Source organism: Anomalospiza imberbis, chromosome 10, assembly GCF_031753505.1.
Source record: "Anomalospiza imberbis isolate Cuckoo-Finch-1a 21T00152 chromosome 10, ASM3175350v1, whole genome shotgun sequence".
Classification (NCBI taxonomy): domain Eukaryota; kingdom Metazoa; phylum Chordata; class Aves; order Passeriformes; family Viduidae; genus Anomalospiza; species Anomalospiza imberbis.
Genome location: NC_089690.1, coordinates 10924423 through 10945556, shown reverse-complemented (window position 1 = coordinate 10945556; position 21134 = coordinate 10924423). Strand labels below are relative to the sequence as shown.

General features: G+C 47.6%; 1 protein-coding gene across 1 annotated transcript in view; it reads right to left on the bottom strand.

Annotated features, from left to right (window-relative positions):
- Positions 1–21134, bottom strand: part of TP63 (tumor protein p63) — a 151565-nt gene that overhangs the window by 97896 nt on the left and 32535 nt on the right. Inside the window, exons 2-3 of the mRNA XM_068200668.1 lie at positions 3421–3511; positions 1181–1270 (exon numbers count right to left, since the gene is read on the bottom strand). Of these exons, the coding sequence (XP_068056769.1) occupies positions 1181–1270; positions 3421–3458 (128 nt within the window). The 5' untranslated portion in view covers positions 3459–3511. The remainder of the gene's footprint in view (positions 1–1180; positions 1271–3420; positions 3512–21134) is intronic.

Genomic DNA, 21134 nt, shown 5'->3' with positions numbered 1-21134 from the left:
TGTACCACGCAGCACGGCCAAGGACTGTGTGCTATTTCCCAGCCTCTCTCCTTTCCCTCTGCTGGCCCCAGACGTGGCCCCTCCTCGCTGCCAGATCTCCACTCTCCTCCCCAGGACCTTCACACAGCAGTGGCACCAAACACCCGGATTAGGGGGGGGATAAAAGCCCCCACAAACCTTGTAACCAAGCACAACACTGGGGAGAGAACCCAGAGATCACAAAGCTGCCTGCAATGCCATGGGCTGGGTGATGGTGGCCAAGCCCTTTCTCCAACACAGAGCTATGCAGCAGGGTAGCCTTCCCCAGCGCCCTGTGGAGGATGCAGAGTTAATATTTAACTCTTCCAGGGATTAAAGCCTCCATGTGACACCAGCTAGGACTTTTACAAAACACAGACAAAAACCAGTCTTATAAAGGAGCTCAACAAGTGACTGTGCCCAGAGGATTTCACCTCTCCCAACTTTATGACTGGAAAAATACCATCTACATGTCATTTGCATGCTTAAATATAGTATCTTCTATTGGGAGAAACAAACAAACCGACAATGTGATACTGTGACACCTCGTGTGGACATGCTCTTTTATCTGCTGGAAAGTTATAAAACTCAGTGTAACAACAAAGCTAAAATAAGAGTGGTTGTCAGGCTCTGATGCTGGCTGTTAGAGAGAAGGAAAAAATATTCCTGGAAAATAGCTCTCTCTTAGAAGGCAGTTTTTTCTTCTCTCAATCTTTTAAATTAATTATTTATCCTTTAAATTCCAAAATCTCAGGGCTCAATCGTTCAGCTCATATTATTTCCAGAAGTTTTTTCACTTAAAGAAACAAACAAACACACAACAGAAACCTAAAGCCATTCCTGTATTACCCAAAGTACAATGTAACCTTCTGCTCCAAAACACCAGGGAAAGATACTATCAGCTTTTGTCTTATTTATCATATATTTTTTTTCCCTCTAATGCCAAAGAGGAAAAGGGGATATCTTAAACGGATGCCTATAATTAAACAGTAACCTGTTAGAAAGCCAAAAATAATAATAAGCTCCACTGAGCGTGAAGAGAGCCTCACATTTTTTCCGCGTGCAGCCCAGCTGCCGCCGGCCGATAGCAGGAAAGTTAACAATTACACAGGAGACTCCGATCAAACCTGCGATAGCAGAGTTACGTCACGCTCACACTCACCGCTGGATGCAGGGATCAGGGTAGTACGGCAAGGTGGTGAAAGGTGCTGCTTCAAAATTCATTTCCTTCCAGCCCCTCCTTGGGGACAAACTGAAATAAAATAAATAAATAGATATAAAGCCAGCAGGCTAAAAGCAATAAGGTCAAGTGGTACACGAGGTACAACTTTAGAGATTTATTTTACACTTGCAGATGGGTGGGATCTGCCAGAGACTTGGCCAATGGGATTCATCCAGTTACCCGAGCATCACCACCACTCCCTCCTCGCCAGCTGGGCATCTTCTGCACAGATATTTTCCCCTCCTCTCAACATCCTTAATAAACTTTGGTGTACGCTGGCCACACTTGTTGTTGGGAGCTCATCTGGGGCTTCTCTGAACTTCTGATCTCGCCGGTCATTGGTTGCCTTCCCGCCTGACTTCACAGTTTAATTTTGGCAGCTCTTGCAATTTTACAAACTGCTGTGGCCGTTGGTCATCCTCGTCTCCAGATGGCCGGAGTTTCCTCTGCTGGGTGCAGCGCCCGTGCTGAATTTCATCCTACTTTAAAAGCTTCCCTTGTCGGCTCTGGGGTTAGTACCTGCTTATAGTTGCCCGGGGAAATTTTCAGTCTCCCTCCCACCATACACAGTTCACACAGTCTGTTGTGGTCACAGTTTCAAAACTGAATGACAAAATATGGGGAAATTCCTCAATTAAAAATAACTTTTTTTAAAACTTTTTTTTTTACTTTTGCTTCTCTGCCTCCCCTTCCTGCCCTCCTCCCTGCAAGAAAGCTATCCGATATATTTGTTAATCTTTCCCTTTATAGCCTTTCATTTTTTCCAAAAAAAAGTGAGATGATACAGAAATCTTGCATTGTTCAGGTGTCCTGTAAATAACATACACATTTTCCACATTAAAAAACCCAATATTTTCAATTATTTTGAGGAGAAAGTAAAAGCAAGAAAATAGAAATTACATCTTTGTCAGACATTAAACCTTAGAGAAACAAGAGTGAAGTCCACCAAAACAAACTACCAAAGATGAAAAGCAGATCTGATTTTCCTGAAGAAGCATGAAAGCAAAAAAGGATAGCTTTAATTCTCTCCCCACCACCTATTTTTTCCTTTTTTCTTCTCTCTTTTGAGTCACACAGAAAATCATTCAGGAAAGCAACCTGTTTTGTCCCCCTGTTTTTTCCCCAGCCATGATTTATCCAAATAGTACAGGCTGTAAACCTATCCTGGTTTTGTGGGTTTGGAGAATGAATGAAATATGAATCAGGAGCTAAATTAAAATGGATTCCAGCAGGAAAAAAATAGCACCCACATATCTGTGCACCAGAGGGATTGCATCTTCAAGCAGACCTATACGTTTGTGTTGACGAGGAGAATGTAAGGGACTGCCCTATGGCTCACCTTTTGTGCATATTTTGTGCCAGTGTCAGCACTAATTCCAGCCACCCCTGAAGCAAAAGTCAGGAACCCTCCGAGATGGCAGCAGTTGCCTCTTATTTTTCCCCTCTGTGTTTTCCTAGTAGGAAATGTTGGTTTGAAGAATGTCACGTGGAAACATTTTCTTTGCTGCCTGTGCCAGGATGGCAGGAGAGCTATTTCAGACTTGACATTCTCCACCCACACTCAGCCTGATAGTTTCTAACATCTGTGAATTGTGAATCCTGTAAACTCGCAGGGCTGATCCCTGGCCAAGTCCAAGCACTTTCACTAAGTGGCACTCACCAAGGAAGAGAGGCTGGAAGTGAAGGATATGTTTATTAACTGGAGTTAAGGGTTCCTTACTGCTGGACGCTGCTTTCCCTGCCTGGCCCGGGGAAGAGCTGTAATATCAAACACCTTTTCTGTCTTAGGCTGAACCCTGGAATAAACATCAAACCTTTTAGCTTGTGTTATTGGGGAAGAGATATGGGAATCTCCAAATCTGCTGGCGAGGAGAGAGAAAGATTCACAGCAGGGTTTGCACACACACAAAGCAGCCCAGGGAGAGCTTCAGAGTGGCTGCATCCTCTTCTGCTGCTGAAATCAGGGCTGTGGGCAAATACCTCCAGGGAATGGGCAAGGAGGGCCACACCAACTCACTGCCAGCCTGGCTCTGTTCTAGGCCTTGAGCACCCACCATTCACCACAGACACAGCAAGGAAGTGCTCTCCCTGCCCAGAACATTTGACCAGAGCTTGGGATCGTGCTCTCGTATTCCAGGACATGGCTTCAATCTGCACCCATGGATGTGGGTATGGATAACCTCCTCAAGCCTGACTTCATGGAGGAGTGGTCATGCATTGTGTGCTCCCCAAACAGCCTGGAAAAGTTTGTCTTTCCTCATAGGTTTCAACCTAAAAGGCAAAAGAAATGTCATGAGAAAAGTTCTGCTCTTGTGAAACCCTGCTCTACCTACTTCTTCATGGGAGCTGGAGAAGAGTATTTCCCAGAATAGCCTGGGTGCAATGGCCAATGCATTAGGAGCAGGGAATAACTCCCAGCTGGAGACAGACCCTCTTCTGATTTTGGCCAGTCTCCTCACCCAGCACGTGCCCAGATCACACATCCCAAGGGCTTTGTGAAGTAAAACTGGCAGCTCCTGACATTGCTGCTGCTGGGCTGGCCCCTGTCTCCAAGGATGAACCTGCCCTCTGGTTTTACACTGCCTTAGCTCTGCACAGCCTTGGTACCCCAGGCACGGTAAATACAAGTCTGTTACAGCCCAAACCCAAAATCCTGTGGTTCCTGTTTGCAGTGCTGAACACGTCTTGCAGTGCCGCAGTTAAGTGGTAGTCTCCAGCTAGCAATTCACACCAAAAGAATAACTTCTCCTGAAAAAAAATTAATTAAAAAAAGCAGAACTACATAATTCTGATGAGAAATAGTGGCTTGTAGCAGGGCTCTCTTCTCACTTACAAGGCATTGATGAGAGACATTTCTAGCAAGGACATTTCCACAAAAACTTCAAAAGGGGCCAACAACTCCCTAAGACCTGTACCACCCCTCATGCCAGGGTGTCGGGTAAATGCAAATTGCTCATGATTTAGCTTGCTTTGGCAGTGCACACAGTAGCTGCCTGCTTTTCCCAGAGAACTGGACATTTTCAGCCTCCCACAGAGATCTGGACACGTTGTGAGGTAGCTCAGAATGTCTATCTTTTGCTTTACCCAGCTGGAAAACAGAGCCATGGAAACCCAGTGGCAGTAATGTACAAAAGCCCCCTGCAAAAGCCAGCAAGTGTCCTGATTTCTCTCCTGCAACCCAAACAGCCTTCCTCCCTCCTGCTCACAGCCAACGCTTAGCTATGGGTTGATCGACCAGGAATTTGGGCAGAGATATTCACCAGTGCAGGGAGGTTGCATGCAGCTCCTCTCAGCTGCAAGGCACGTTGCATAGCGCAGGCAGCAGTGGAAACACAAGCACAGGGTGTGTGCCTGTGTGAATTGCCAGTGCCCCGTGCATAGCTGGGAGGCTCTCAGGGCCTAGTGGTATTTGGCCAAGTTAATTTGCACTGCCTTAAAGGAAACCTAGTGGGAGATGGAGCCTGAGATGTTTGAGAGTTGGGGATTTCAGGGGAGGGTCTGAGTGAGTACATGAGCACTAGTAAACTTCATTTTGGAAGAAATTCTTTCTTTAGGGAGAAATTCTTTACTTTAAGAAGAGATTCTTTGCTGCGAGGGTGGTGAGGCAGTGGGACAGGTTGCCCAGAGAAGCTGTGGACCAGGAGAAGCCCATCCCTGCAAGTGTTCAAGGCCAGGCAGGATGGAGCTCTGAGAAGCATGTTCTAGTGGAAGGTGTCCCTTCCCCACCAAGGGGCTTGGAACTGGATTATCTTTAAGATCCCTTCCAACCCAAACCAGTCCATGGCTCTGTGATCCTGGCAGCACAGGCAAGAAGGAGCTTCTTTCAGTGGCAGACCTCCAGAGGAAAAGGGGCAGGTGACATCCTCAGCGTTCGCTGCCCTTCCCTGCCGGTGGCGAGCGTGCGGCTGATGCGCCGCTCCAGGCACGCGTCCCGCGGGAAGCCGGGCTGTCAGGGATCCGTCTGGCCAGCGGATTTACAGCCGAGCCCGCGGTGCTCGCGGCAGGCAGGCAGCGCACGAAGCATGTGTGTAGGTGGGCAGGAATGCGGTGCTTCGCTCCGCTCCGCCGCTTCCACGTCTGCGACAGACAAACAGCCAGGAAACAGCTGTGGAACGCTCTCCCGTTACCCCTCCGTGCACCCTCTCTCGACTTAAGCTGTCGCTGAAATGACCGGGAGATTATCTTTTAGCAGAGACAAACATTTATATCCCCGGGAGGAGACTGCGGGGGATTTATGATGGGCCCCGCACCGCCACCCAAGGTCAGGATGCCTGTGAGCAGCCCCACTCCTGAAAAGGGCACAAGGGAGAGGCAGTTTCCTGACATCTCTGCGCCTCCAGTCCTGTTCCGTGGCTCCGGGGACCTCTGAACCACTTGGAGCTGAAGAAGACAGGAAGATGCTTTGCTCTGAGCCACCTTTGCAACTGCTGGCTTCAGGATTTGCCTGAAATCAGACCCACCCTTTATGCCAGGGGATGAAAAGATTCATTCACAGCTCGGGCTTTCCAGGGGAGTGGTTGTGGTCCTTTGTTGGTTTGTTTGGGCTTTTTTGTTTTGTGTTTTTTTTTTTTTTTTTAAGTTAAAATTAATTTCTTTTAAGAGTAAGAAGTCTGTGGGATATTTCGGGATTTTTTTTTTCTTTAAAAAAGTTGAAGAGAAGGAAATAATTCCCCCCTACCATCAATAAAATGTTTTTAGCTTGGCTATCCAAGGGAACAGAAAGCCACATCAGTATGCCTTTTGAGCACATTTTTCAATTTTAACTAAATATTAGGGATGTTTAAAGCTTTCAAAGGAATTAAGGTTTTAGGAGTTTCATGAACAGAAATAAGAAAAGACAACTCTTCAGAAACTCCAGTGAAGGGAAAGATGAAACAGGAGTATGACACTCACAGAATCTGGAGGATGTACCCGAATGCTGTGATGGTAGGGGAAAAGCTTCCTTAAGAATTCAGATTTTGCCTCCAGCTAATTTCTGATCCCACTGCTTCAGAAGTGTCAAATTTCTGCCTTTTTTTTTCAAGCCGTCCCCCCTGCACCTTCCATATTGAGATACAAGGGACGGACAGGGAGGAGAGCAAACTTAAAAAATAAATTAATAAATAAAACCACCATAATTCCACACATAATCCTGCCCATACCCCCCAGCACCTTTGTCCCTAGTGCAAACACAAAGCAGTAAAGAAGAGCACTCATACCCCAGGCCTCCCATGCTGGCACTGCCCTGTCTGGGGAGCACAGACCTGCTGTGGGGCCTGAGGGACTGAGCCCAGGCAGCAGCTCCCCACATCTGTGCAGGTCATGCATGGTCACCGATGGCCAAGTGTGGGCCCAGGGCTGATGACAATCCAGTGAGCAAGCAGTCCAGCACAACCCTACTGGCACATCTGGAGAGAAGATGGCAAAGGTGACTTAATGTACCACTCCCCACATCCTTCTCCAGCTAAACCTGCCAACAACTGTGGACTTTAAAATACACACCAGCTTCAAGCTGCCATCTCCATGTGAATACCACACACCTGGAACTCTGCACAATCCTCATGCTGGTCATCAAATGCTTAGGTAGAGTTAGGAGGAAACAAAGGACAGGGCACTGTTCCAGCCCTGCTCAACAGGACAATGGGAACTGCTTTCAGAGCTGTCTGATTGCCTTTGGTACCTCCTGTGTCACATTTCTAGTGTCAGAGCGTCATCCACTCCCAGCAAAGGTCAGTATAGTTTGGTGTTTTCATTTGCAGGGATAACAGATGTTTTCATGAGGCACAAACATGAGTGTTTGTCCCCAGGATCTTGTCTCAGCAGGACCTCAGATGACAGGGACTGGAAGACTGACCGACAGGGGAAAGAGGGGAAAAGCTCATTGCTCCATCCCTCTTTGTGGTTTTTTCAGGGCATGCCGTAGTCCTCTGCTTGAGCAATCCTGAAACTATTAATACTTTTAAGTAACCCAGAACAGCTACAACAGGAGTTTCCCACTGCATCCCTTTCTACTCCAACCCCACAGCTTCTAGCAAAGCACTTTTTACTCTTTTCCTGTTCTCCCATATGATTATGGAGACTTCCAGCTCCCATGGGACACTTAGGTTGCTCTAGGCTTTCCCATCTTCCAAGTCCCAGGGCAGAGACTGGTTCCAGGAGAAAGCCCAGAGCACCCATCTCAGCAGGTTAATTGAGTTGTGTTCTGGGCTTCCCGCAAGTGCCAGCTCCTTGTGTTTTCATGGGATCAGGCCAAGCCAAAAAGCTTGCCTGAGGCTGGCCTCACTTCTAATCCATCAGCCTCTTTATCTCACTGACCCCCCCAAAAAGGTCCTCAGAGTTGTGGTTTCCTATGTCACAGTCTCTTGGTTAAGCCTCAGTACAGCCATGGCTGTCCCCTCTCGTGGAGACATTCCCACCACTGAGGGCCACATTGTGTCTTCTTTCTCCAAAAGTGGGGGCAGCAGAAAGTTTTGACCCTTGTTTTTGAGCTGGAAGGAGATGGCATAGGAGCAGACTTGAAGCTGAACATGTGTTTTGGAAGCTGCAGTCTCCATTTTCTCTCCTTTGAGGAGTCATCAAACAAAACCTACTACAAGGGTAATACCATCAGTGAAGAGCAGATATCAGCACTGGAGAGGATTCTTTCCACTGTTACTAAAAAACAGGGCACTTCTCTCTATGAAGAGAGAGGAGAGGGAAGCAGGTCTGAGACACCAAATTTGGAATTTTGCTGCATCTCCCTTGCCAAGCCTTATGGTTACTCAGGCACATGTGAAGAAGGCTAAACACAGAGCAGTGACTACAGTGATAAATCAAAAACAAGGCCAAAAGGAGGCTCCCTCTCAGCTCTGGCCCCAGGAGAGCCTGCCCTGTCCTCGAGAGCTGGCAGGCCACTGTGCAACTCCCACGGGAAACTCCTGCCACCCGAGGCAGGAGGGAGGGAATTTCCCTGCCTGACGTCAGCGCAGCTGCGCCACATCTCCAGGCGTTCCGAGACACAGCGGGGCCACAGCCCGGCCTAAAGTGGGTCTGGAGGGCAGAGCGCCCCAGGACAGGTGGCAACACCCTGCCATGGGGTCAGGATTGCATATCAAAGGGGTGGCAGGGGCTGTGTAGGTGGAAGGCTTGGTCTCCCCATTCAGCTGCCACACGACACGTCTGGCATTCTGGCAAGAGCTGTGCCGCAAATACACACAGTGTCATCACACCCTGTGGGGTCAAGCCCAGGTTGGGGACAGGAGCCTCAGTGACCACATCCCTTGTGGGTGAAGGCCTGCCCCAGCCCTGCTGTGCAGTGGAGGGGGTGGTGAAGGAGGGCAGGACTGGGAGCTCCCTGCAATTTCCCATCAGTTTTCTAGCACAGGCTCACGCTCATCCTCTCACCCAGACCCATCCCAGAGTTTTCTCCCGCTCTGCTCATATCTTCCAGGTGTTCACATCAGAAGCCGCAGAGGCTGGTTCATGGAATTCCAGGGTATCAGCTTCTGAAGTGCTGGTGACAGGCAGGCAGCACCAGCCCAGCAGCAAATGAAAGAGGCTTCCTCTACGTGAAGCAAAGCAAAAGATTTGCTGAATCCAGTTGTCTGTGTGGAGAGATTGACTCAGAGAGAAAGTCACTAACAAGGAGAGCATTTACTGTCAGCCTCGATGGAAGACACAGAAATGCAATAAACCAAGTTTATTGCTCATCACTCTTCTTTCACAGCCTCTGACTCTTCCTTGTGAGTCAGAGCAGAGCTGAATTGTAGCAATGTTATGTTGCTGCTATCAGCCCTGCTGTTCCTGCACCTTCCCATCTCCTGCCTGCTCTGCAAAAGTAGAAACCTCTCTGCCCTTTTGGCAGCTTCAGAAAATAAATCCTCAATGCAAAAGCATTGGTCTCAAAAGAATTTCTCATTTCCAAACAGGATACAACAAAAACTCACTGCTTGGCTGGCAGAGCTCTAGTTCCCAGCATTAAGGCTATGTCTCTCCTGCAATCCAAGGTGCAAGCACAGCTCCTGCAGGCATACCTGAACTAATGGGATTAAAGCCAGTTCAAGAACAGTAGCAATTAAAACAAAAATCCCTAAAGCATTAACCACTAGCAATGGAAGCCCTGGTTGCAAACCTGCACATCCTCTGCTAAAGCCTGCACTTCCACATCTCCCCAGCCAGCAGTACCCAACTCACCATTAAGGTGGGTGTGTTCACTTAGGTAGTAATTTCCCTCCTGTCTGTGCTGGAGATAGAGCCCAAGAATGCCTGCAGTTAGGGGCACAGGTCCTTTTCCAGGCTTACAGTTAGAAAAACACTAGGGGTGGGACGTGCTTAACTCTGCTAAGTGGTTCATCCTCCTCAGGATGGAGCACAAAATCCACTTAATCAGTGCCAGTACAGTACATGGGCATAAAAGAAGAGTTTGGAGTCACTTAAATTAATAAAACCTTCTTTCCTGTCTCAGAGCAAGGCTGAGGAAAGCTGAAGAGCCAGTGTTTCATGTCTTTGTGGAGAAGATAACAACTAAAAGAGAGTCTCTTGCATTATCCCCATCCTTGTGCTTTGATGTTAATAACCATACATGCATCCCTGAAAAAAAAACCAAAGCCTCATATGTGATATGATCAAATCTTCGCACCTCACTTTTTCCAAAGTGAAACAATTTCTGCTGTGACTCAGCCTAAGCACGTCATACATTGCACCCTTGTAGTAGGCAAAAGATAACTCCCCGTCCCAAACTCCCAACTCAGCCTTCAGCTTTTCAAACCGGGGTAATTTTCCCACGGCCACGGGATGGCAGAAGCCAGTATTGCTCATCCTTGGGAGGTGAAGCTGCCAGAAGTGACACCATCGGCAACCAGAGGCACCCACACGCAGGTAATCCTACATTTGAGAAGCCCAATCCCTCCTTCCGAGGGGATCAAATCTCCCCCGGGCGGCAGCGCTGTGGGCAGCCTGAGAACCAATAGTTGGTTTTCAACAATCAGCCTCTTAAAAACCTCGGCAACGCCGCCCGAGCCGAGGCAGCGGCGTGCAGGAAAGGGAGTTACCGGGAGTGCGCGTAACAGTGCCATCTGGTGATCCCTGCCCCCGGGGATCCCTGCCACTGGTGATCCCTGCCACTGGTGATCCCTGCCCCCGGGGATCCCTGCCATCTGGTGATCCCTGCCATCTGGTGATCCCTGCCCCCGGGGATCCCTGCCACCGGGGATCCCTGCCACCGGGGATCCCTGCCACTGGTGATCCCTGCCACTGGTGATCCCTGCCATCTGGTGATCCCTGCCCCCGGGGATCCCTGCCACTGGTGATCCCTGCCCCCGGGGATCCCTGCCATCTGGTGATCCCTGCCCCCGGGGATCCCTGCCCCCGGGGATCTCTGTCCTCTGGTGATCCCTGCCACTGAGGATCCCTGCCACCGGGGATCCCTGCCCCCGGGGATCCCTGCCATCTGGTGATCCCTGCCCCCGGGGATCCCTGCCACTGGTGATCCCTGCCCCCGGGGATCCCTGCCACCGGGGATCCCTGCCCCCGGGGATCCCTGCCACCGGGGATCCCTGCCCCCGGTGATCCCTGCCATCTGGTGATCCCTGCCCCCGGGGATCCCTGCCACTGGTGATCCCTGCCCCCGGGGATCCCTGCCACTGGTGATCCCTGCCCCCGGGGATCCCTGCCATCTGGTGATCCCTGCCATCTGGTGATCCCTGCCATCTGGTGATCCCTGCCCCCGGGGATCCCTGCCACCGGGCATCCCTGCCACCGGGCATCCCTGTCCTCTGGTGATCCCTGCCATCTGGTGATCCCTGCCACCGGGCATCCCTGTCCTCTGGTGATCCCTGCCCCCGGGGATCCCTGTCCACTGGTGATCCCTGCCCCCGGGGATCCCTGCCCCCGGGGATCCCTGCCATCTGGTGATCCCTGCACCCGGGGATCCCTGCCACTGGTGATCCCTGCCATCTGGTGATCCCTGCCCATGGCATTATTGACAGCTGGGCAGTGGCACCCAAAACTCCTGGTACCAGTGTGACTGGCTCCAATGTGCTCCACAGACCCTCTACTGCCAAGTCTCACTGCTGTTGTCTTATGGGGTAACAGGTCAGAAACACTCCAGGGCAGGGATAAGGGTGAAGGAGGGTGCTTTTTGTTCTTCCTTCATATTAGCTTTCTTGGAAAGTCCTGCAGGCATGAGTTTTAGTGAAACTGAGCTAGGTCCCTCTATTCCCCATCCTATTGCCATCCATCAAAAGGCTTTGTGAGCCAAATCCTGCCTTTTGTGGTGGCCATTAACTTTCCATACCTTTTTCCAGGGGGCTACTCCACATTCACTTAGAGACCATGGTCTGTGTGGGTGTGAAAGCAGAGGTCAGCTCTGTCTTGCAGGAGTGCACTAGCCCTGAAAAGCAAGGGTATTTTAGCCTCTAGGTCCACATTTAGACAAGTGAAGAGGTGGGAAATATTCCTGCTTTTTTTTTTCCTGGTGGTTTTGTTTGATTCTTTTTTCCCAAGTCACCCTTCTTTTAGAAGTAGGGTTCCAAAGCATGGCATTAGTTGCCCAAACAGCATCAGTTCAGAAACCTTGACACCACCTGCCTCCTGCTCAAGGATTCCCAGCAATAACTCCACTAAACCTAGCATCTTTTACAAGTCCTGTGGGGCCCAGACAGAATACACACAACTCCTGCACCAAAATCTGGCACAGCTTAAGATAGCACTCAGGGACAACCAAAATGCAAGGGATGCTGTTTAGCCACTGAGCAGTTATGGGCTGTCTGCATGCCTATAATCCACAATAAATATCAAATAACTGGCATTCCTTGTTCCCTTCATGCTCACTATCAAAGAGATGCCACTAAGGTCCTCCAGGGACAGGTTCTGAAAGAGCAGTGGCTACTCAAGGCTGATGACAGCTTTGAGAAAGACCTGTCACTTAACACTGCTCTTTCCAGCCTGCTGCAAAGGGAGGAGGGGACGCCTGTCAAACCTCTCAGGCAGCTGTAGCCCCAGCAAGTGCATCATTAATGGAGCAATGGATGTCCCCATATCCCAAGGAGATACAGGTGAGTCTTTCCAGTAAGCCTTCTCAGAAGATGAGGAAGGGGAATGCTCATAAGGTCTTTTCTCTGATGTTTTCTCCAGTCTCCAGGAATGGTCCAGAACTGTTCATGTTCTCCTTCTGGGAGAGCTGGCTTTACATACCTCTGGCAGGATGTATTATAGACCTTCTTCTGCTCTAATAAGAGCAGGGTGCGAAAAAACAACCCCAAACATATAAACCATTTCCAGAGTCCGCAAAGCTCACAGTAACACTACTCCATGTTTCTTTGCCTGATGCTAACTCCTGATCTGGTCTCCTGCCTCTCAGGAATGAGAAGCTTATTCAATTGCTTCCAGTTCTCACGTCATGAGATCTCTACTTGAAAGTGGTGTTAAATGTGATTTAAATGATATTTCTGAAAGCTCCTTTTAAAACAGATTTATAAATAAAATATGTTCCGGTCTAAGAGCACCTAATTAATGCCTCTTTCCAAATACCTTAACCTGAAGCATTGGCAATCAATGACTAGGCACACAGGTTTTAAGAAAGTCTCTTTTAAAATGAATTGCAACATGCAGATTCTGTGTTGTTAAAACAATTCACATGCCTTTTTCACACATGATTTCAAGTCACTAAGGCAGGCAAGACCACACAATATAACTTAATACATAGCAATCAAAAATTTCCACATCATCCTTTAGTATAAAGCCATGTCCCTATGTAATAAGTGATGCAATAGACTTTCCCTGAAGTCCCAGATCCTACAATTGAAGCTTAAGCCCAGAAAAGAAAGAAATAAAATTCTTTGGTTGCTGCTGAATCACCGGCTGCATTGGGTTATTTTCCTGTGCATGAGACTTTAATTATAACTAAGCTTTAGCCATCTGTTCTACTCCCTAATTACAGATGCAACAAGTATTTCACAATTCCAACTGTTAAAGAGATCTAAGAAAGCTCCATCTATGGTGTGCAAGGTTGGCTTCACTGGGGCCCTTTGCACTCCTTTGTTAAGCACTGGGGAAGAGGAGAGGATCGTCTGCACATGAAGCAGATCTTGTTATGAATTGAGGCCTTTGCTATGTCACAGCTCTTGGAAGGACTATAAACTTCCCTGTGCCAGGGCACAGAGGGCCACGGCAGTACTACATGCTGGTGGCCTCTAACCCAGATGTTCCTGTCCCACAAGGACTTGAAAGAAAGATGAGCAATTCAGAACACCTGATGCATCAGCAGTTACAGCACTTGGGAAAGGACTCTGACATAAATTCTGGGTTTTTTTGGTGTGGATGCTAAAGGTGCTTCAATCCCAGCTGCCCACCTGGCTCCTCTTGCTGTGGCTGTTCTCACACCACACACATCCTACTAGGGTAAGTCCCTACAAGTGTTTCAGCTTTATCACTTCATGGGCCAGTTTCTCATCCACATGAAGAAAGGTGGGACTTCAGACATCATCCTGTGGTCAGCAGCATTTGAAGGCAAAGCCCCCACTGTGTTCCACACCCGCTGCAACAATAATTATCCCAGCAGAGAAAAGGGTTGGTTGTAGACATGATAGCGCCCTAACCACCCAGAGCACCACATCTGGCCTAGCTGGGAGCATGGTTACATGCATGGTCCCTGCACAGCTGGGGCTGGCTCTCTTGCCCATAGGCTGTTGTATAGCCCAGGAGGAGAAGCTTGCTGCAGACTCTGGAGCCTCTCAGTCACCTTCCCCACAGCTCTGCTCACTGTCATGAGACACTGCTGCAGTTGCCTGAGCTGCCACCACCACACTGCCCTGTCCTGACCCTGCCCTGTCCAGAGCCTCAAGTGCACTCGTAGCTGTAGGGCTGTGCTTGTGCCTCCACCAACCACCTGGACAACTGCCCGGTGTTTTGTAATTGCACATGCCGCCACTGACCTCAGCAATCCCTTCACCAGTCACAGTCAGATGCCTGGTGAGCTCCAGAGCTGTTATTCATCACAAAAAGATTTGGTTTCACAGCAGCTGCCTGCAATTGTGTCCATGCCCAGTTGTGGAGAGGAGGGCACGTCCTCTCCAGGTACGTGCCATGGGCTACTTTTTGTGTGTGTGCATGTCTTGGGAAAGCACAGACAAAGAGAATGGGAGAAGAAAAGGTTGAATTCACAGAGCTGAAGTGTGAATGTTTATATTTGTTAGTGTACCAGAAAGAATATAGCTTTTTAGACAAAAGAGAAAGCTCAGAAAGGGTAGAGTAACCCAGAGGCTCATACAGTTTCCATAGTGGGATTTCTCATAGTTATATTTAAACTATCTCATCTCCTGCATCCACAGTAAGTTTTCAAATGATATCCAGTGGTTTCTCACCACAATTATATGTAAGACCCTCTTTGCATTTCTAACATTTAGGTATACGCCCAGACATTCACTCTGAATGTAATGTTAAATTGAATTTTTAAAAAGTAATCAACCAACGCTTCTCTGCTGTACTTTGACAAGGACCCAAAACCACCACGTTTCTTGTGGTTTTTTTCTAAAATCATTATGACAGGGCTGAGTGGAATCACGAGGCAGGTTTGCTGAGTGGTTTGGTTCTGAGAATATAATAGAGTCCAGAGTCAAAGTATTTATCTCTGACATCAGGGCAAGGGATCACAGTGTTTCTGTGGGTATTCATAACCATGTGCTTGCATGTCCTAGCCTCTGGGTGATTATATATCACACAAGGTGATAACATGCACACTGAGAATAACCCTGCAGGAGACACCATGCATGAAAAGAAGTCACTCTCCATGATGACTTCCTTGAAGTTGGTCCTAGAGCCAGAAAATCCTGCTCTGTCATTCTAGTTCAACTTTAGGCCATACGGAAAGCAACAGCAGAATAACATCAGTTGCTTCAGCCTCAGGGAAGAAGCAGAACAAAGTCTAGCATTCTCCAAAGACCTCCTAAAGCTTTCCAGAACCATATGTGGAGTTATGCCCTCGGGTGAAGCAAAGTCTTATTTACCTCTGCAAAGATCCTGAAAACCGGTGTCTTCCCTTTCTGCCACAGGGGTCTGTTTGGTTTGGAGTTTGATGTTGCATTCAGGAACCATTTGAGGAATGACCAGAGCCAAGAGAAGCCCATAGATGAGAGTGCAACGTGAAGTTCAAAGCCTAAATATAAGCAGCAGAGGTTTAAATGACCCAAAAGCAACATAAACAGGATACATGGATCAAGGTCTGGGCTGAAACTGTCCTTATTCTAGTCACAAAAGAATTCACACTGACTTAAGTTAGGTTTTTGCCACTGGGATATTGTTTTCAGTTTAATTAACAGGTGCCAGCTGTATTTTTTTTGTTTTTTTGTATTTTCCCACTCTTCATGCCCTGGGGAGTGCTTAGCAAGCAAGCAGCCTGGGGAACAGGTATGCAGAAATTGCTCTTAGCACAGGAGTCAGAGCTGTGAGCAACTTTCCCTGTGCTGACACTGACATGGACATTGTGAGCAAATGCCTGCAAGGAAGCCAGATGAGGGGATCTGCTTAAGGAGATTAAATAATTCACTGTGGCATTTTTCAAAACTAAGTTAAAAGGGAATCAATCTCTTCATTTGAATTATCCCCCCTCCCCCTTGCATAAAAGGATAAAAACCTGCTTTTCTTCCCACACATGATCAATTTTATTCAATATGATTTCTGTTCCTGATCTTCCTTTACTGCACCCCTGAGCCAGCCAGTTCTGTACTGCAAAGCCCAAGAAGCAGCACAGTGGAAGACAGGAGCCCAAACAGCTGTGTGCTTTGAGTCAGATGTGTGTTCTTACTCACGGATATAGCACAAATTCTGAATCAAACCCCCGGATTTTCCCCACCCACCACCCCATGTTCACTGAACATCCCAAGCAATAAATTCAACACGTCGCTCTGGGAGATGAAGTTATGCTCCCTGCATAGCAAGGACAGCTGCACTGCACTGAGGATACACTAGCAAAGTAGAATTATATTGATTTTGGCTGATCTCAACACTGTTCACCTCAAGATGTGCGATGCCAGATGAAGATTAATGGTGAGGAATCTGGATGGATCAACTACTAGATCCTGTAGACAAATTTGCCGTGTCTGTGAGACATGTATGTTGAGTTGTCCTGCTGGTCTCTGAGCAGACCCATGGCAAGCTCAGCCCCAGCCAGGTAAAATTCAGCTCAGGACCCAAAGCTGTGCAGTTATTTGAGTCTGGCTGAGACCCCAGACCAATATACCCAGCACCAGCATGGCCATGGCTCAGTCTAGTGCTGGCTTTAGTCCAGGCCAGACAGGGGCTTACATCTGTCTGCAAATGCTGCATTGGAATCCTCTCCATCCAGCCAGGTCTGATCCTACGGGGCTCTGTGCTCCATCATCTCAGTTCACAACAACCATAGGCTGTAGGAGAAATTCCTGCACTTCACAATGGTCAAGAACTGTGCAAGCCAGGCTGGGGAAGACGTTCAGCAGATTCAGGTTGTCCTCAGATAATGCAGCTGACCAAAAGCAAGTTATTTGCAAGTGGCTGGACAGCAGTAAACAAGTCATCCTGCTTGCAGCAGCAGAAAGCATCACAAATATGCAAGTTACAGTAACTTTCCAGAAAAGGAGAGGGAGGAATAGGTGGAGACCTGCTTGGAGGTGATTGAATGGATAGAGTCATATGTCCTAACCGCAGTGCACCTGCTCTCAGGCTCTCCTGCTCCAGCCCTTGGCACCCTCACCTCGCCTTCCCGCACTGCCACATCAATGCAAGCCTGATGCACCTCTCCGTGCCTGAGGCAGCTCAGGAATTCCCAGCAGTGCAGGAACAGGAGCAGGGAGAGAGGCAGAGCTGGGATAGGGAGCTGGAAAGGGTAAGAGAAAGAGCAAAGAGCCCTGTGGTCACTGCTTGTTTGCCATGTGGAAAGGATCAAAGGAACAGCAGCCCCTTTCTGCAAACATCCCCTGTCCTGCAAGAGCCGTATGGGCCAAGGTTTCCCGCAGCAGGCACACAGCTGGTGTGGCCACCAGCATGGCTTTCTTGGGCTCCAGTCTCAATGAAATGGAGAGCAACTTTGCCAGGACTGCCTTACATTTTGGCAGCCAGCTAACACAGACTGCCTGTGGTTAGAGACTGCCCTACAGGCAAGAGCACCAGATGCCTGTTGTGGGGAATTTCTGAAGAAAATCCAAGAGGTTTGGACCATCTAAAAGTGTAGAATGAGGTTCATAAGCGTAGGAAAAAAATTAATGACTCTGTCAGGGAATAGGAAAGCAGCCCTTAAGCAAGGAAAGATTAAAAAAGCATGATTATAGCAAACTGTATTCAGCACAGACAGACCCCAGCAGAGACGATAGGCTGGAGTCCCAAAGTTAAGGCTGTAGGGATTCTCTGATGATGTGTTTGAGTACAGGTCTCCTCCAAAGTTGAATATGTAGCTGTAGAAACTAGGGTTGGCAGAAATGGCTTAACAGTGCATTCCCTGTTTGTGCTACAAATCCAAAATATGTGCCATTCTGGAGCAGCCTGCTGGAAGAGGTTTTGCTACGATCTTGGAAAGACATTGGAACATGAGAATGGATCTCCAAAGATATGGGTGGGAGGAAAAAAAAAAGAAATCAATCTAGAAATGTGGCAGGGTGGTATCCTGAAAGGGATACACTCTCATTGCCCTAGCTTCTATGTATTGTCAGTATGAACAATTCCTTTTCTTTCTGACAAAGTTGGGTCACCAAGAAGTTACAATTTTCCTTTTTTTTTGACTAATGGGTCAAGCTGAAGTCAGAAGTTTTAGTACATACACTGTCAATGGCTTGAGCTGATCATACAACCATGATCTTGTACCAACCCACAGCCTTTAAAGACTGAGTTTTTGCAGCAAAGAACATGTGCACGTGGAAGAAAACTCTTGTGAATGTCACCTGGTTTCCTTGCAGACTCATGCAGATGTACACACCAGGTATAGATGATGTACATAAATGTGCAGTGAGGTAGAAAAGAGAGCCTACAAAATAGTCAGGACAAGGATGGTCCTCAGAAAAATCAAAGTTGTTCTCATCTATGTGCTAACTCAGCTGCCAGCGACCATGAACCTCTGTCTTGAGCATCACAAATGAAAAAAGATTCATCAAGGACATGCTGGGCTCAAACACCAAGTTTGCCTTCTAGTGGAAATGACCTGCTAGATATTGAACATTGTGGGTTATTTGCTGGTGCCAATGGGGAACAAGTCACACAAGATTAATTCATAAACGTCAGAACTCAAAATATTAATTCTTGGCTTGCAAATGAATGTCACTTAAATTAAGGAGATGCTGCCTTGTGTCTGCAAACACTGGAGCCACTGAGGCTTTTATGGGCGTGAGGATCAAAACAGCCAAGCTGTTCTGATCCAGTGCAGTGGTACACACAGCACCACTACAAATGAAAGAAAAAGGAGAAAAGAAATCTCCTTCTCCGAGAACCAGGCAGCTAAATATTGTGGTGTGACCATGCTACTCTGGTAGAACCAGGTGAGGATAAACCACATGAAAGACAGCTTGTCCACACTGGAAAGCCAGCTGGAGCTGGTGTTGAGAAATGCTGTCGCCTGCCACTCTGCAGTGGATCCCAGTTGGCCACTCTGTTCCTGAGCAAGAGTAGCTTTAGCTCTGGGAAGTTCAAAGACAACTCATCATCCTGGGCAGCTTGTCTTCTACTCTGTACCCATGACCCATGACTTGGACAAAGTCTGTCATTCTAAAGCAAGATAATTATACCCAACATCATTAGCAACAAAACAATTAATTCCTAATTCCAAAGTGCTTATACAAAGAAGATGAAGATAAGGAGAACAAACCCTTTGCAAATGCAGCAGGGCATTGACTGTCTGCATATGCCTTACTTAATTACCTATTCAAAAGGAACAAAGCGTCTTTCATACTGTGACTCCAAAAATTAATTAGTCTCAGATCTCATTAAATAAAGATCCAGTTCGACTCTAATTAAATTAGGCTGCCTTTGACAATCAGCTGCAGTCTAGCTATTGAAGGCAGCAAGCTCCTTTCCCTCACATCTCTCCCAGGTGTCAACAGAGGCAGGGATGCTGGCAGCATCTGCAGCCCTGACCCTGCCACCAAGCAAGGAGCAGGAGCAGGATGCCCATGGGCCTTGGGGGTAGCTGGCACACAGGAAACCTCTTGGACTTCAGGTCTTCTGTTTCAAGAACTAATGTCTCAGGGAGAACCAGCTTCTCTGCAGCCAGACAACACACATTCATCATTGTATTTCAGCATGTTCTGCTTTTTGTCACTGCTGTGTTCAGCCCGATGTTCCACATAACCCTGCAAACTCTCTATCTCTGGCTGCTGGAGCAGACTCAGCCTGGACTCAGCATTTGTTCTCTTCGTGATTTCCCAAGGACAAATGCAAAGCAAGGATTCATGTTCTAGGCTTCAGCTAGAGGATGGATGACAAGGAGGAGATAGTTTCTCCAAAAAAAAAAAGAAGGAGGCTGAAGTTTATTACATCACCCTATCCCCACTGATGCTGACACACAAAATCTGCCCTCTGAAGGCTGAACCCAGCTTTCAATGCAGGCTTCCCTCCGCACAACTTGAGAATGGTGGGATCTCAACCACAGCAATATCTTTCCTGCTGAGCTGGTGCCTTGCAAGTCTCATTATCCTGCAGCTGATACAGGACAATTCACCTCCCACATTTTCTGCTGTTCTGTCGGACCCTGAAGAGAAGCTTAAGGGAGAGGGACCAGGCTCATCCTTGGGTTAAGGGGGTGGGTTACAGCACACCAGACTCACCAGGACCCTACCTGCAGCACTTTATTATTCTTTAATCTTTTCCAGCTTTGGGAGGAGGAATAGTCAGAATCAAGTCAGAGATGTTAATATAGCATTTAATAACCCAGTCATATATCTTTCATTAGTTCCCTAATTTTAAACTGGAAGGAGCTTTTTGTACTCACAGCTTCCTCTAGTAACAAGTTACACCGTGTAATGGCTAAGTGTGACAAGAGCAACTCTGATAAGAGGAAGGAGATGCACAGCTGCAAGTTGCAGGCATTCTCCTTTGGATTGTTCTGCTCTTCACAGCCACTTTTATGCTCCAGCTCCTGAGAGAAAGTGAGCAGGAAGCATCTGGATAACCTTCTCCATGTCACTCACTAGTTAGTGGACTCCTTTTCCCCTTTCCCTCACTTTTTTGAGGCTGGAATTATCACCTCCTTAGCTGTCTCTTTTATCAGAACTGCTTCATGTCTTTACTCATCAATTGATTCTTTTGAATCTTGACTAAATTACCAGAAGCCTAAATGTTTCCCAAAAATTCATTGGGAAATATAATGAGCAAGAAATTCAGGGTAACTGCTACACCTAAATAGCTTTTACTCCTGTAACATTTTACATCTCCCAAGAGCAGGAAAATTTATGGAGGAAAGGAGATTATAACTATGAATAGATCAACAGTGACAAACCACAGATAAGCATTTCTGAGAATTTGCATAATAATCTGTGTGTCAACGAGCTGGCAATAAAACCTGACTGAATGGTAACCTTGTAAAATGAAGTCCAACTCTTCAGTAGATACCTACATTTACTTTTCCAGGCAGCATCATTATCCACTTCAATCTGAACTATCACCTCTGCAAAAGACCACATGCAGATCTCCTTGTGCCTTCGTCACTGCAAGGTGGCTATTGGGTGACAGCCAGTGTCCTTACTCATTCAGTAAATGGCTGCTCCTGCAGAAAGGCAAATGGACCTACTGATTCCCCTCCTCATTTCTCAGGCAAGTATTGCACCTCCTAACCCCACCAAACATCCATGCTCAGATCTGTGGAAACTTGTAGTGTTCCAACAAGTTCAAGTTACCCTGAACTCCCTGCAATCTGAGAGCTCCCCAAGTGCCCCCACATTAAGGAGATTACACAAAAATGTGAAATGCTCCAGTCATTTGAAAC